Source organism: Natator depressus, chromosome 8 (assembly GCF_965152275.1).
Source record: "Natator depressus isolate rNatDep1 chromosome 8, rNatDep2.hap1, whole genome shotgun sequence".
NCBI lineage: Eukaryota > Metazoa > Chordata > Testudines > Cheloniidae > Natator > Natator depressus.
The window spans coordinates 47892540-47908805 of NC_134241.1; the positions used below are offsets into that span (position 1 = coordinate 47892540).

Here is a 16266-nt window from a genome sequence, read left to right on the forward strand (position 1 = left end):
CAGGTCCCAGCCAGGAAGATGTTTCTTCCTTTCCCTATCGTGAGCTGCAGGCACAGGAATCATCACTTGGTGCCCACAACGGTGTTGGCCTAGCATCACTACCCAGTTCTTGTTCCTGGTTGGGTTTTGGCCTCTGCTGCAGGCAGTGCTAACGGAACCAGATAAAAAGCAGGATCACTGACACTTATCACCATGATCTCATCTTGCTGACTACAGTTAAAGCAGCATTATAGCATTTAAGAGCACTGGAAAGGAACAAAGTAGCTCAAGTGGGAAATTCTAGCCCCTCTGCTCCAAGGGTGGCTTTTCCTGCCCTTCACCCAGCCCCTTGAATCCTGTGATCCTTTTTCTCAGAGAAGGAGCTGTTCCCTTGGTACCACTGCTGCAGTCTTTGCAAATGAGGCCTTGTCTGTGTTTTACCCTGCAGTCTGTATTTCAGGCAGATGAGGGTAACTTCTAAGTTACATCTTTTGAATAAGGTATGCAGATGAAGGAGGTGGTGAGGGCCAAGGCAGCTGTGCCCTGGGAAAAAGCACTAGCTCCATCCTTGTATCTAGGCTTCTCCTGTTTGGTATAATATTGCTAGCCTTCAGCTGCTCCTTGAAGTTTCTCTGCTGGAAAGGCCCTCTGTGCTTTGATTTCAGAGATGGAGGATGTACTGGATTATCTAGGGCAGGCAGTGCTGGGTGTTTCCCTCTGTCTTAAGCAGGAGGTGGAAACTACCACAGCTCAGTATTCTGTACTTAACTTTTGAACAACAGGCAAAACTTCAGTTATCCTTAATTTCACCCCTTTGTTCCTTATGCTGAATGCCTCCTTGGTGGTGGTCGTCCCTTTACCTACTCCTGTTTAGCTAAGCTAGCCATACACAGCTCTTTAATTCTTCCTCACTCAGTCCCTCTAAGGGTGGGTGCAGTCTGCTCTGAAGTGCTGCCAATGTTATACTAGCTTGCTGGTGTCCTAGAATTGAACACTATGCTAAGAGCATTGTATATCGCCACCTTTCTGGAGTAGCAGAAACCTACCTCTTGAAAGAGCCACAGGAGGCAGTTTTGCACTTGGCAGTGCCTTTCTGTACCCATCGTATCAGTTCCACTTCTGAGACTCCCTTTGATACTACACTTGATTTAAAAATCCTGCTGCCCTCTAAGTCCTTTATGTAGTGAGTGATCTAGGCAGTAGCTCTGCTGTAGGTGGGACTCAAGAGTTAGCTTTGCTAAACTCCAGGCTGGATGGCTTGAGCCTGCTAGATGCTTTAGTCCCTGCTCACACACTAGTCCTCTACCCCACACTTGAGAGTTGCAGCTCCCCTCTAAAAAACAGTCTTCTCCCACTGGCAGGTAGCACTTGGAGCTACAGCTCCAATTCTTCCATAAACAGAACTTTCAGATAAGGCCGTATACCAGAACTTTTATTTGACTGCTAAAATAAAGTAGCATAAAACAGTTTCTCCAAGTGCGTGTGTACACACAAAATAGCTTGCCTAATTGTTGGTGTCTTGGGGGATAACAATTTTCACTACACCAGCAACTACCCCTAGGTGATTCTAGAGTGGAGCACTAGCACTATTCCATAGCTGCAGGTGGATGCCATTATATACTGCTATCCCTCACTGCACAATGAGCTATATTTGGAAAAAGACCCATCCACATATAGAGATGGCCAAACGGTGTTCCAACACCCCACTCTATGCTGAAATAGCTTAGGATAAGGGCATTGCTGTTTAGGAGAAGTCAGTCAGGCTTCTACCAAAGCTCTCCTACAGCATAGTGTGCATGAAGGAAACCTAGGCCTACACAGACTATGGCATCACTGTAGGTTTTCTCCGTGCACAATGAGCTGTCAGAGCATGACCCAGTAGTTAACCAGAAACTGTTACACTAAACAGCTGCTATGTCTACTGGCACTTACTTCAGTAGCAACAGTTGCTGGTGATGAATCAAGGTCACTTAATCCAATTTTAGTCCTAGGCAGATTGTGGAGAATGGGACACTCAAACCCGAACCCCAACTCACATCCCATCCCCCCTCACAAATGCAAAGGATTGCAGCACACTGCCCCACCCCAGCTTCCCCCATTGGCACAGGACATTCAGAGCACTTATTACTGCCATCTAGAAGTTCTAGTAGAAATCTCTGGCTGAGTGGGACAGCCTGTTGCTCTCCTGTGAGGCCCATGCCATTAGAACACAGATTCCACATCACCCATCTCCACACAGACGGTTTTCAGCTGCGAGTAATACTCAATTCCTGCCTGGCCATTCTCTCTGCCGAACCCTGGAAGGAACAGACACCATATTCAGGAGTGAGATGGCAGTGCCAGTCATTGCCACCCACCTTCTTATGTTATTGCTCTGTCGGTAGTCATGTGGTCAGACTCAGCCATGCACACCTCTGGGGAAGGACGACCCTGCCTGCAGGCAGCAGTCCAGCATCACTAGCTTCTTGATATGGCATTTCAAGTTATCCCTAGACTGAGTAGCTGAGTCAACTCTGAGCTAGGAGCCATAGCAGGCGATGTAAATTCCCTTCCCTTGCTTTCTTGGTGTGTAAATATTGCAGCCACCTCACCAACCTCCCACCTTTAGTTTCTAACTGCAGCCCCAAGTGCTCAGAATAGCAACCAAGCTGCTGAGCAGCTTTTGGCTTCCTACAGATGTGACAGCCTCAGTTTTTGGGGTCTCAGCCTAGGATGACACCACTTGATTCTGCTATCACAGGAGTAGGGACATTGATTCCTATATGCTGGAGAGGTTTAAAAGGGAAGCTCTAGTAGGTTTTTCAGAGCTGGTGCCTTGCTCACCTGACATCTTGTATCCTCCAAAGGGCAACTCCACAGGGCTGACATTATAGTTGTTAATGAAGCATGTTCCAGCTTGGAGAGCAGCAACCACCCTGTGAGCCCGCTGGATATCCCTGTGGGAGAAGGACAAGGTTTAGTGCAAGCGTTCCCTTCCATACCAGTCCCCCAACCCTCTGCAGACAGCTCAAGTGGTAGGTATTAAGTCCCACTAGCTGCCTTTGCTCCCCCATGCCCAATAGCAGAGCTGTGCAGAAGTGCATGAGAATCTAGTTCACAGGCACTGGTTTTGACCATGAGGAGAGAGGCACCCAATCTGTGCCTGCCCAATGGATGTAGCAGCTAATTGCCAGGAAACCTAGGGTGGCACTTAATTTAGAGCTGTTAGCCACTAGTGGCTATCTTGTCCCCCACCACTACAAGGTAAAGCAGGCAAGAGCTGCCTTTGGACACTTGGTGTGTGCATGTCCCAAAATGAGGCAGAGTGTCTTCCTGTGGCAGGGAAGACAGGCAGGGCTGTGAAGGAGTTTGAGTGGCAGCTGGAGACAAGTTGTTATGAAAAGGGGAAACGGGGGGAGGGAAAACCACCAACAACTATCATTTACAAGTTCTGTACTCCCAGCATGGTGCATTGTTAGTCTTTTACACTACAAACTCCTAGGGAAGGAGCCATTTCCTAATCTATGTCTGCACAGGGAGACCCCTGTCCTACCTGGAATACAAATAGCAGCAGAGACTACATGTCCAGCACACAGAGGCAGGGACTTTTTGTTCCGGGTTTTGTACAGCACCAGAACAATAGGGTCCCGATCCATGACTGGGAGTCCTAGGTGCTATGATTATATATAAAAAAAATAAATAGTGCTCTGTCTTGATCTGAGCCATCTTGCTGCTCTCTGTGGCTGTTAGAAGAGAGCATCCCTGAAGCACAATTGCCACCAGGACTTGGTGTTCTAGTTTGGTAACATTCTTCCTCTATCCCTAGTCCATTTCAAAGGACTGAACACTGCCCCCCACCTGTACCTGGTAAAGACACCACCTGCCAGCCCAAAGGTGGTGTTATTGGCTCTCTCCAGGACCTCCTCCTCGGTGTCAAATGGTAGGATGGACATGACAGGCCCAAAGATCTCCTCTTTCACACATGTCATGTCATCTCTGCAGTCCCCTGAAAGTATTGCAGCACATGTGTATTTGCAGTGCTGAAATATGTATAACCCCAGCCCGACCACAACAATCCTTGACATAGCATCTTAATTGGCACGCCATTGGCCAAGTTGGGAAAGGTTTAGGGTAGAATGTGGGTGGGAGGGTGGCATGTCCTACCTCTCACATGCAGAGCAAGCAATAACTTTTACACTCATCCCCCTGACTAGTCATTCCACTGGGCTCCAATCCACAACTTGTGTGTTACTTCTCTGTCAAGGCTCCCATGCTCCATCCATTGGGTCCCTGTGTCTTATCAAAGCTCCTGAACCTATGAATCCATTGCCTTGCATTGCAACCTGAATCCATTATCTACATTACTTGTGGGAAATGTTGCAGTTCAGGATTGAAGGGCTAGGCAGAGCTATGTATGAGGCCAAACGAGGGTACTGCAAGTCAGGACTGAATGTACTGGCAGATTGGGGGGGGGGGGAGAGGGAGGGAAATGGTGGCATGCGCAAGCTTGCACATCATCTGCCTGTACCATGCCTCCAAGATCCTCCAACAACTAAGACAAGTAAAGATCATGTCCAGCCATGGCATTGACACATGACTTCTATCCTGGCTCTGCATTATGCAGGAAGTTGGCAGGCTACCTGCCCACAATTCAGAGCCCTCAGCTGCTGCTTCACATCCCAAATTCCCTCACATTCCCCTTTAAGGCTACCCACCGTTCATTCTTGTACCAGTATGTCCAGCTCTACCAGCCCTGGGGCTGAACAACTAAAGAGGGTTGCAGGAGCTTCAGGAGGGTATAACAAAGGTGGGCAAACTGGGCAGTGTGATAGATTAAATTTGATGTGGGTCAAGGGTATACACCGGACCCTCGCTAGAACGTGGGGTTCAGGATCCATGTGTGGTACCACATTAACACAGGGACCGCGTTATAACAGAGGCTGCGTTACCCTGGATCCCAAATATTTAAATTTGGGATCCACCGCCGCAACCGCGCTATAGCAATGCGTGCTCTAGCGAGGGTCCGCTGTATCTGCACTGCAATCGGAGGGGTGATTGCAGCACACAGACATACCTAAACTAGTTGTTTCAAGCTAGTTAGATCAAAACAATAGACGTGAAGCCATTGCAGCAGCGTGTATAAACTTCCCTACCCTGAATACATACTTGAACTGCTAGCACTTGCCGCTGCAGTGCTACTGTTATTCAAATGAGCTCAGTAAATGCTAGCTGTGGTTTGTCTACAAGTGCTGCAATCACAGCTCTGATTGCAGTGTTGAAACGCCCTAAGTTGCAAGGTAATGCACAGTATGGGACACATTTTCAACTTCTCATAATCCTTCCTGGGCTCTAAATGAACTCCAAAAAGGGACCTAGGCATTGTTGTGGACAGCTCAAAGACCTCTGCTGGATGCACTGCAGCACTTGAGTGTTAGGAAGCATAAGAAAATGCAGACAATATTGCTACACTGTATAAAAAGTCTGCCCTTGAACACCATGTAGTCGGCTATGTTGCAAAGGGTGACCAGAACTAAGTTAGGAAGGGTCTAAAAATATTAAGACGACTACAGAAGCTGGGAAGATTGCCTTTCAACTGAATAGTCTCAATGAAGAAGATGGGATGTGCTAAGAAGTACATCAAACAGTTCAGAGAAGGTAGATCAGGCGCTGCTTTCTCACATAACAAGGAAACTCCTTAATTTAAAAGTGATCAAAGAAAGTGCGTTTTTTAAACTAAAGCCCTGATAAGCCTGAGGAACCCACTGCTAGTAGATGAGATCAAGAGCCCCATAAGATTCAAGGAGAATTAGGGGGTTTTTTTGTGGGGTTTGTTTTAAGATCATCATCATCTACAGTTAGGGTTACCATATGCCTGTATTTTCCCAGACATGTCCAGCTTTTCGGTTCTTAAATCCCCGTCCGGGAGGAATTTTTAAATATCTAAAAACGTCCGGGATTTTGCCATTATTATTTTTCCCCAAGGAAGAGTCGATCATTCAAGAAAGAGCAAATGTTGATCACTCGAGAGAGTGCTCGCTTCCCTCCCCCCCCCCCCCCCCCCCCCCAAGCTCCCAGTGCTTGGCTTGCACCATGAAACAGCTGTTTCGCATGGCTGGGAGGGAGGGGGAGGAGGGGGAACGCGGCGTGCTCAGGGGAGGAAGTGGAGACTTTGGGGAAGGGGTTGGAATGGGGGTGGGGAACGGGTGGAGTTGGGGCAGCGCTGGGGGGGCACAGGCAAATGCCACCCCCCCCCATGGAGTGTCCCCTTTTTTGAATGTTCAAATATGGTAATCCTATCTACAGTCAAATTATCTGGAAAAAGCTTCTTAAAGGGATATCAACTTTCAGGACACAGAGCAAGCACCATCTACCCAGGATTAGGGAGAAATTTCCAACCCCTTTGGGCCAGTTCTCTTGCAGTTGTCCTTCCTGGGAGCATTAATACATCTTCCTCTGAAGCATCAGATTCTGGTCACTGTCAAAGATATTATACACCACTGATCTTACCCAGTATGTTCCTATGCCTCTAGAGTACCATGTGTTGGGTTCAGTTGTCTGAGCTATACAAACTATCTGAAAAGGGTTACACATTTCACAGGTTTCACTTTAGGCAGAGGGACCGACAGAGCTCGGGAACTTGTTAGCATTAAACCTATGCATATAAAATAGCTCCACTGAGCTGAAGAGGAATCATACCTAGCACGCAGGGTCGCATATAGTAGCCATTCTTCAGCTTGGGGTCATCAGGAACATACGGCTCCCCACCACACAGCACCTTTGCCCCCTGAAAATGAGCCAAACTAGAAGGTACACAGGTGTCAGAGAGCCAGCACACCGCCCTGATGTGCCTGCTGGCCAGCAGCAGCCTTAGAAGAGGCCTACGGTGGATGGAATTGGCCACAATCACAGGAATAATGAAGTCCAGGAGTCTGGGGGTTTAGGGGGAGGCAACAGTCAAATCAGCTTCAAAGAGAGCTGCCCAGTGAAGGCCCTGGACTGCTTGGGAGGCTAAAAGAGCAGGAGCTGTCACCCTGTGGCTATGTAGGGACCAGAGCAGGCAGTTCTCAGTGACAGGATTAGCCAATTCCCCAAGAGCAGGAAGCCTCCCTCCCTCTATACCCACAAAGTACAGGAGAACAGCAGCAGTTGTTTGGGAAAGCCAGGCTGGATTCCCAAGGTTATTTTGGTTCCTTCACCTCCAGAGCTCCTCCAAGAGCTTTAACACAAACTGAGATGCCTAAAGGCTCGAGTAGCATGCGACTGGCCGGACACATTATGGGGATGTTCATCCCACCCAGAAGGGAAAGGGGTCTGCTCTACTCTAGTAGCACCACTGCAGGCAGCAGAATGGAAGTTAGCAATCCGGCACCCCACCACCACCCTTGGCTTGCCCTTGCTCTAATTTTTTAAAGCACGTGATATCACCCAGCAATACATGCTTTTCGTGGGTGGACTGGAAAGGAAGGGGTTAAAGCAGATGTCTGCAGAAGGCACCCTGCTCTAGTTCTTTGTCCATCAAGTGGAAACTGCAGTTCACCGTGACCCAGCTGTCACTGGGGACAGCATTGACTCGAGTAATCAAGCTGGGACCTATTCCCCCCCCCCCCCCCCCAGTGTGGACAATTTATTGTGCGCTTTACTACACAAACCCATACCAAATAATTTTAGATACAGATTGAATTGCCTTTGAAAAAAATATATATATGTCCTTTATGGTTTATCTTTGCTACTGAACAGGAGCACCTGTATTCTAGCTCCAAAAATGATGAGCAAACAAAACACTTCTTGCTTCATCCTAGTTTGGGATTGTGCCATTTTCACTAGCAATCTTGTTTTCTTTTTGGAGATGAATTCAGGAATAATTCAATACATCTGTGTGCACGTGTGACCTTGGCCATAAGAAGATGCAGTTGCTGATGGGTCTCAAAATGTACATCTGCTTCTCCTGTAGCTTTCCCACTGGAATTATATTCCACGGTGATTTTTGAGAGTTTCAGTGGAGCAAAAAAAATGTACAATGTCTTGGGCGCTTGCTTGACAGGCTTTCATGTTTTCCCTGGCCAGTGTTTGCTATCAGCTAAGAACTGAAAACCCTTGAGTTTAGAGCCACTCAGAGCCTGAGCAGACAGCATCTGCTGCTGCCCATGCCACAAAGAGAAAGCCTGCCCAAGCAAGCAGATAAAGGAGAAAACTGTTTTCAGCTGTTTGTATTCGGAGCTGGCCAGGGTCCAAAGTTCAAGGCTCTGCCATTCTCCTGTTACAGATGATGATATTGCTAACATGGCTGGTGAAGCCAGGAGCTGCAGTCTCTTGTTAGTATGTCAGAAAGGGTAATGCAGAGCCCTAGACTTGGCCTGTGGCTAGAAGAATGCATTTCCCACTGCTTTGTTTGAAGAGCCCAGTAAACTGTAATTTGAATCTGCCCCGGTGATCTGTTACTGGCCTGGCATGTTAAACAAAGAGCTCTGCAGTTAAACTTTAAACCAGGACTGTCAGACTCATTCTGGGGAGAGAGACAAATTCAGCTTTTCATAGGGGCACCTAGTACAAGTTCAGGACAACAGTCTCCTCTCGACCCATAGCAGAGCTCCAACTGGGATCAATAGGAAGTTTGCACAAAGATCAAGGGTGAAATCTGGCCTGTATGTAATAACTTTGGACCAGCCCCTCAGCTGGTGCAAATTAGCATTCCTCCAGTGGAACTATGCCAGTTTACACCAGTTAATGATCTGGCCCTTAGTTGTTCATTTCATGGTCATGTTCAGCAGGAAAATATTCTTCACTTCAGAATGACCCTTACTTCCATTATTTGTCTCTCTTCCCTCCCTGTCTGTCCCCTACTTTCATCCCCCTGCATTTGGTTCTCTGCACCCTCGCAATTCTGCCCTCTTCAGGGTACACCCCACACCCCTTCCCAATTCCTGATGCTAAAATGATCAGCAGTTAAATAGTTAGTGCTGACATATGAACCTCATTAGACTTTAGCATGGCTAGACCAAAGGCATTAACAGGCATTGGGAAGTTCACCAGTCTCAAAGCTATTATATCCAGGCTGCTTGCAGACCAGGCACGCATCACTTCACTGGTTACGCTTGGGTCAAGTCTAGAAGGTTCTCATTACAAACACAAGACCTACCATTTTGTTTTTAAATGAAAGCTGAGATTCTACAGTATTCAAATATGCCCCATAAACAGATCAAGCAAGCCAGGTGTTTGCCACCTCTGCTTTACATGATACAATGTGCGCTATCCATCCTCATGACCCCATAGCCCTGCTGAGACACTAATATCTGAATGGTATGATATCTTACCACTCTGATTCAAGATTAAGCCATTGTGTAAGTTTGAATCCGGGGTCCCTTCTATATGTACCCTCTTGGCATGTGTAATTCAACCTCAGCAGGTAAAGGGCTTCACCCCAGAAAGGGTAGGGAGAACATGCTGCCTGGCTATTAAAACTAGCAGCAGAGGGAGATGGAAAGTCCCTTCCCCAACATGTGAGACTCTTTCCAGCAAGCCTCCTCAAATCCAAGAAAGCCAGATGCTCTTACCTGCTCCTTCGCCTGAGTAATGAACCCCAGGACTCGCTCCAGGTGGGGGCGGCTGATGAGGGCCCCCATCCTTGTGTCTTCCAGAAGTGGATCTCCAATTTTAATCTTCTGGGTGCGTTTCACCACTTCCTTTGTGAAGGCCTCCAGGATCTCCCTCTGCACAAACACTCGAGTGCCATTGCAGCAAACCTGGGACATCAGAATCAGCAGTATCTTATACAAGGCTCTTTAGGGGGAATATGTAACGTACTATAGTCCCCCACAGAACTCCCCACTGGCACGTTATCCTACCCACTGAAGCCGCACATGCACCAACCACTTGTTTCACTTGCAGCTGAATCCCATTTCTTGGAGGAAGTATAAGTGGCTATTAAGGGACCAATGTAGCTACCAAGTTTAACCCCCTCACGATCTTCCCTCAAACATACTGGGAGTGAGCTGAAGGACTTGAACTCCTTTCCCTATCACCAGCTCCATATGGGCCACTAGCATGATTGCTGTTTGCATGGCAGCCTGATTGATTAGAGAGGAGCTCAGAACAGCCTAGGGGACTTCCTTCCCAACTCTGGGGCTGTTTGGATACAGAAGTGAACTGCATTATGCAGCTCAGTCCATCCCCAGGGGCAATAAAGGCAAAGGGATTGATTGCTGTTCCCTCTCTCACAAAACACATCACATGCAAGTATTTTAGTGGTCTCGGTGCCACCAAGTGGTGAAAATATATACGGCCAGCAGCAGGGATAATCAGTTAGCTGTTCAAACCCCAAAGATGCTCCAAAGAGACACATAAGCATTTAGCTATTATGGCAATAGATGTTACAGGAAGCCCCAAAGTGCCCCAGGGGCTGGGCCCACAGGGGGTAAACATCTTGCAGGCTGGCATGGGGATGGGAGCATCATCAGCAAGCCAGAGAGAAAAGCCCCACACTGCTGATCTAGTCAGTAACGGAATCCAAAGAGACCACAGTAGGGAGGCAGAGCCATACATTCTGATCTCTGTGCTGCGGGCTTGATTCCAAGGGCCAAGATGCAGGAATAGCTGATCTTAGGGGCTGGTATCTTACACAGAAGAAGCTCCTGGAGCCACCACCTCCACTCCAGAGAATGATACTACCTGCTGGGGCAAGTGAGGAAGGAGCTAGAGGTAGCACACTAGGAGGCATTCAAACCCCAGTTTTGCCCTCTATTGTGATTCTCACTGGAGGCAGAATCCAGGAGACATCCCCTCAGACAGCAGGGTGTGTGCTAGAGCCCTGCTTAATCCTGCTCCCGCAGACCCCTGTCCCGCTGCAGGGTTCTACACTAGTCGGGTGCAGAGCTCCATTGTGTGCCCTTCCCCAAGCCTGTGCAAGAAACCTCATAAACAGGTTCCATCATGGGCACTGCTCCCCAGGGCACTTTCTCCTATCATGTACAAGGAGGGTGAATATAACTTGAGTGTTTTAGGACGTCAATCGCTGTAGTATCTGTGGGACTGGAGATGTGGAAGGGAGGGAGACATGAGAGTAGAGAGTAAGCAGGTAGCATTCACATCCCCTTGGAGCTACACACCTCGCCCTGTGTGAGGAAGTTGGCCATCAGGGCTCCATTCACGGCATTTTCCAGGATGCTGTCAGAGAATATGATGAGGGGGGACTTGCCCCCCAGCTCCAGGGTGACTGGTTTTATGCCTTTGGCCGACATCTCCATGATCTAATACAAACAAAGATAGAAGGGACAGGCTGCTGGGGGATTAACACGAACAGGACTGTGAGGGCCCAACCAGGTCCAGAAGGGCCACAGAAGACGGCAAATACATGCCCCCCATTCTAGAGATGGGGGGGGGGAGAAGGAGAGGAGAAATTCACCCCTGGCCCACACACATGCCCTTTGCAACAACAGAAGTCAGTCAAAGGTGGGGACTGCATTTTTTTTTATTTTAGTGGGGGTCACTCAGGACTGTTCCCATACTGCTGCCCCGTGATGGCATAAGAGACTTTTTATTGATTAAAACGTAGTTGAAACCTAAAGAGCTGTGCACGCTGAAAATTTACAGTTTTAAGGGTGTATAAATTTTAACATGTAATAGACTAATTGAGTACAAGGATCCAGATACACAGCACCAGTCAAGGGTGTACATAGGGCACATCATCTAGACTAGCAGGGCATGTGTGTGTGTGTGTCTGTGAAAATATCTACAATACCAGAAGCAGAGTGACCCGGTCTGTGCTGTGCTACTCTGCTCTTCAGGTAGTTTTGGGGCCTCACCTGCCTCAGGGAATGGACAAGGGCTCTGGTTTCTCAGCAAAGAGACTTTGTCAGGGACTGCAAGAGGTTGCGGGGGGGGGAGGGCGGGCAGCGGTATTTTTGTTTGCTTCTGAAAAGGCAGCAATTACAAGCTGAGGGGAATGAGCTAGATCTCCATCCCCACCACGGGAGATTGCCAGGATCAGTTAGCATCCCACACAAATGGAGGATCCCTGCTTGATGGTCCAGGGGGAAATGCTTGAGTTCTAGGCTCACATGGCCCCAGGATAAATCTTCCCCAGCTCCAAAGAACTAATTGTCTCACTGCGTGCACATGAGCAGAATTTGCTGTAGGTCAGGGTTTATTCCCCAAGATACCATTGCTAGGTAAGCAGCTGTCCAATAATGTGGAGTAGAAAATTACTAACAATGATTGCTACCCTCCTTCCCCTAGGGAAAAAGGGGTCTCTGCATATTAATTTATCTTGAGTTTGGGTTGATTGGAGGGAAACATATTAGTTTCCAGGAGTTCCCATGTGTTGTCTTTCTGCTAGTTCAAAACACATCCTGACCCAAGTTTACCCATTTAGGTACCTGGATTTATTCCCTGCTAGAGAACCCTCTCTTCACTAGACCATAACAGGCTGAAGATTTTAAGACTATCACAGCAGAGACTCTCCATAGATTTAATAGCTCCTCTCTAGAGACGAGAGGACCTTCAAGCCTCCCACCCCGCAAAAAAACCCCACAACTAGTACTCCAGGCAGGCCCTTATAGCATAAGTACAGCCTGACATTTCTGTGCCATATTTGAATAGCTGTAAGGCATGCCCCATGTGCCCAGCCATTCTCCAGGGCAGGCTGCTTGTGCACAGGCTTGTGGGAGGGTCTGCCTCTGCTGCATGTCCTCTGGTATTCATGCCATAATTAGAAGTCCCTTGCCCTCCCACCTAGCAGAGTGGTCTTTACCTTGATACCAGTTGGTACGCTCCCGGTGAAAGAGACTTTGGACACATCCTGGTGCTGGCACAGAAACTGGCCAGTGGCAGCTCCACCTTGCACCACGTTGAATAGCCCACTGGGCACACCGGCCTGGGTGAAGATCTCTGCCAGCATTACCACTGAGATGGGGGTGAGGGGAGATGGCTTGTAGATCATGGCGTTACCTAAGTGAATCCAGTATGGGGTGGGGGGGAGGGGGTAGAGGGGGTGTTAAAATCGAAGAGACTCTGGGGACAGGGAGGCAGGGGATTTCACATTCAAATATCTCACCCTCCAGGAGGGCAATGGATTTTGCAGAGACTGAAAACAGGAGAGCAATTGGAAGTTTTGCCCCTTTCAATCCCGACAAGGCACCCAGGCAGGGCAACGACAGCATTTACAAATGCAGTCTTTTCAGTAACTGATAAAATGGGGACACAAAGGGGAGCAAATGCAACTGAGGTCACACAGCAGCAGGAAGGTGCTAGTATGGTACCTGCTACCGGAACCAAGTCAGAAGGAGGAGCAGGGACACTGCTTTGCTGGTCCTACCTCTTTGCTCCCTCCTCTCTCTCATCTTCCACTGAAACTCTTACCTGTTTGGTGTGAAGCAACAGCAGCACCCCCTTCCTGTCATGCTCCCACCCCATAACTTATTTGCTAACTCTCCCTTGCCTTGTTCCCCTCCCAGACAGAAAAAGTTTCTCTGAGAAACAGACCTAAGACAAACAGATCCTTCTTCACCCTCTAATGGAGCTCTTAGTCCATGAATGCTTAACCCCTGACCCTCTTTCACCACACGATCACCCACATCGCAAAGAAATCTTGCGCAGACAGGGGGTTCTCATTACCACAAGCCAAGGCTGGGGCAGATTTCCAACAGGCAATCTGGAAGGGGTAGTTCCAGGCTCCGATCCCAACACATACCCCAAGCGCCTCTCTTCGGGTGTAAGCAAAGGATCCCCCAGGAAGCTGGATGTGCTGACCTTGGCGGGGATAAATACAGGTGCATGAGAACATATGGAGTTAGCTGAGCAAACTAACAAAGAACCTTCGAGTCTCCAGACAGCTTCAGATCTACTTCCCTGTCTCAGTGCCAAAGTGGGATCTAGCAAATCCCTCTATACTAACAGGTTTGCAAGTGCCCCAAGACCAGTAGCACCAAATGGGGTTTGCCCAAAGCGGTCTTAAGATTTTGACTCAAGGAAAAGCTCCACCTCTTAGTGAATTTGAGAGTGAAATCCCCACAATGCCAATGGAACTAGCAAAAGGACAGAGACTAAAGAAAAAATTTACTGCTGGCCCAGGGGGGTGTCTACAAGCCCACTGAAACCAGCTGCAATTGATTATGCCAACAGTGGCAGGAAGGTCTTGTGGTTAAGGCACTGGCCTGGGAGCCAGGCAATCTGGGTTCAATTTCCAGTTCTGTTACAGACTCCATGTGTGACTTTGAGCAAGTTACATCTTTCTGTGCCTCAGTTTCTCCATCTGTAAAAAGGAGAGAATAAGCCTTTTGTTTATTTATACTGTAAATTCTTCAGAGCAGGAACTCTCTCTCACTAAATGTATAAACAGCACCCTAGCACAATGGGGCCCTGATCTCAGCTGGGGCTTTCAGGTCTGGATAACAGTGAATTTGGTCCCTGAATATAAAAACAAAAAAGGAAATATAACTTCCATCTGTTAGCTGCTTTACTACAGCCTCACCCATTTATATTTAGAGCTGTGCTCCCACCCCCAGACTATGATAAAGCGTTTATCAGCAGAGCCATCCCTAAGAGGAGATGTTAAATCAGGGTCCAGTCTGCATTGTCTGGTGAAAGCTGAAAGTCGCAAGGCACTTCTAAAAAGAAGTCAGGGACATCATTGGAGGTGTAGCCAGTTACCTTTCTCCCATCACAATCAGCATCAGTGTCCCAAGACGATAAATGGACTCTTGCTACATGTAGAATGGCTGCCCTGTTTACCTGGTCACTGCTTTCCAGCCCAATTTAATCCCTAGGCACTCCTGCTGAGGTCAATGGAGTCACACAGGTTTTAAAGCAGGACAGAATTTGCACCCCATGTCTAACTCACCACTGCATAAAAAGTGTTGATGCACCTGGGATAGGAAACATGGTGTCTGAAACCAAAAGTCTACCCTATTCCAAATAGCCAGGGACTTTCTAGGGGTCCTAAGATTTAATCATCATCTGACTAAACAATCATTGAGGTATACGAATGACTCTCTCACAGCTGGGGAAAAGGAATGAGGCTCCAGTAACTAGTATAGCTCTCACCTGCTATAGCCCCTGCTAAACCTGCATAATACTCCAGGCACTGCCAAGATATGTCAATGTCCACTCTGGCTTCAAAGATGGATTTCCCATTACTGATGGTTTCCATGGTGGCAATTTCTTCCCTCCGTTCCTGTAAGAACGGCACAGTAACAGCATTAGACAGACTGTGGCACCACCCACAGCATGCTAGCTGCTTTCCAAACGCAGATGAAGACAATCTTTGCCATCAGTGATGACCCAACCTTCTCTACAAGAAGGAGTTTTCCACTTGCCATTTACCAGCTTGTCAATGTGTTGAGCTGGGTGTAGAGAAGTATCCTAGAAGTAACAAAGACCTGCTGGGGACCTGCCATAGGTCTACTCTTGCTTCACTTCCCTGTTTAGATTTATTGATCATTTCAATTTAGAAATGGGAGTAAACAAAACATTAAGGAAGTTCACAGATGATACCAAATTGGGAGGAACTGCAAAGAGCAGGGACAAGAAAAATCCAAAAGGGACCTAAAGAGGCTAGAACCATGGATTTAAAAATAAATACATTCTACTGGTAAATCTTTATCACCAGACTGCCCTGAACATGGCATTACGATTCCACTGTAGGGGTCAGACAGCAGGAGAAGCTGGACTATGAAGGAAAAAATAAGCACAAATCCCTCCAAAAATATAGCAGAGGCAAACCTAAAATGCAGACAAGTATACTTTTCAGTGTATGTATTCTTTCATTTGCCCTAGCAAGAGTCCCATTCTAATGCATTCCGGTTACAGGGTTACAGAAAATCCACACCCTTGAGCGACACAGTGTACTGATTTAACTCCCAGTGTAGAAAATGCTATGTCAATAGAGGGACAGAAGCTCCCCCACTGGCGTAGGCAGTGTCTTCACTGAACACTACAGGTTAGTGTAGTTAAGTGTACATAAGCTCTCAGTAGTTATGAGGATAAGGCAGTGTAACAGTTATCCAATTTAAGTTCCAAAAGCAAATGGAGATTGGGATAGTGCCCTGTACTTTCTGCAGGCACAGAAGTTCTGGACTTTGGGACGTTTCACTTCTAGCAAGCTTATGTGGATTTGTATAGGTCTGCTGCAAACAAAACTAAGTTTACTATAAGGATACAGAAACTACAGTAGTGGGGTAAGCAATCCAGAGACCTCAACTCAGGCATAAATTTGGCTTATATTCTTTGGGAAAGGGGAGGCGCAAGTGACAAGGGAGGTAGGCAGGCAGGCACTTTAGGGCTCTGAAGAGAAGAGAAGACTTAGATAGTGGTCAC

General features: G+C 47.7%; 1 protein-coding gene across 3 annotated transcripts in view; it reads right to left on the reverse strand.

Annotated features, from left to right (window-relative positions):
- Positions 1-1376: 1376 nt before the first annotated feature.
- ALDH9A1 (aldehyde dehydrogenase 9 family member A1) overlaps positions 1377-16266 on the reverse strand; it is a 33154-nt gene continuing 18264 nt past the window's right edge. For all 3 annotated transcript variants that reach the window (XM_074960951.1, XM_074960950.1, XM_074960949.1), the window contains exons 4-12: positions 14995-15124; positions 13567-13701; positions 12704-12900; positions 11061-11201; positions 9510-9698; positions 6655-6742; positions 3823-3964; positions 2803-2915; positions 1377-2276 (exon numbers count right to left, since the gene is read on the reverse strand). In XM_074960951.1, coding sequence (XP_074817052.1) covers positions 2182-2276; positions 2803-2915; positions 3823-3964; positions 6655-6742; positions 9510-9698; positions 11061-11201; positions 12704-12900; positions 13567-13701; positions 14995-15124 — 1230 coding nt within the window. In that variant the 3' untranslated portion in view covers positions 1377-2181. The remainder of the gene's footprint in view (positions 2277-2802; positions 2916-3822; positions 3965-6654; positions 6743-9509; positions 9699-11060; positions 11202-12703; positions 12901-13566; positions 13702-14994; positions 15125-16266) is intronic.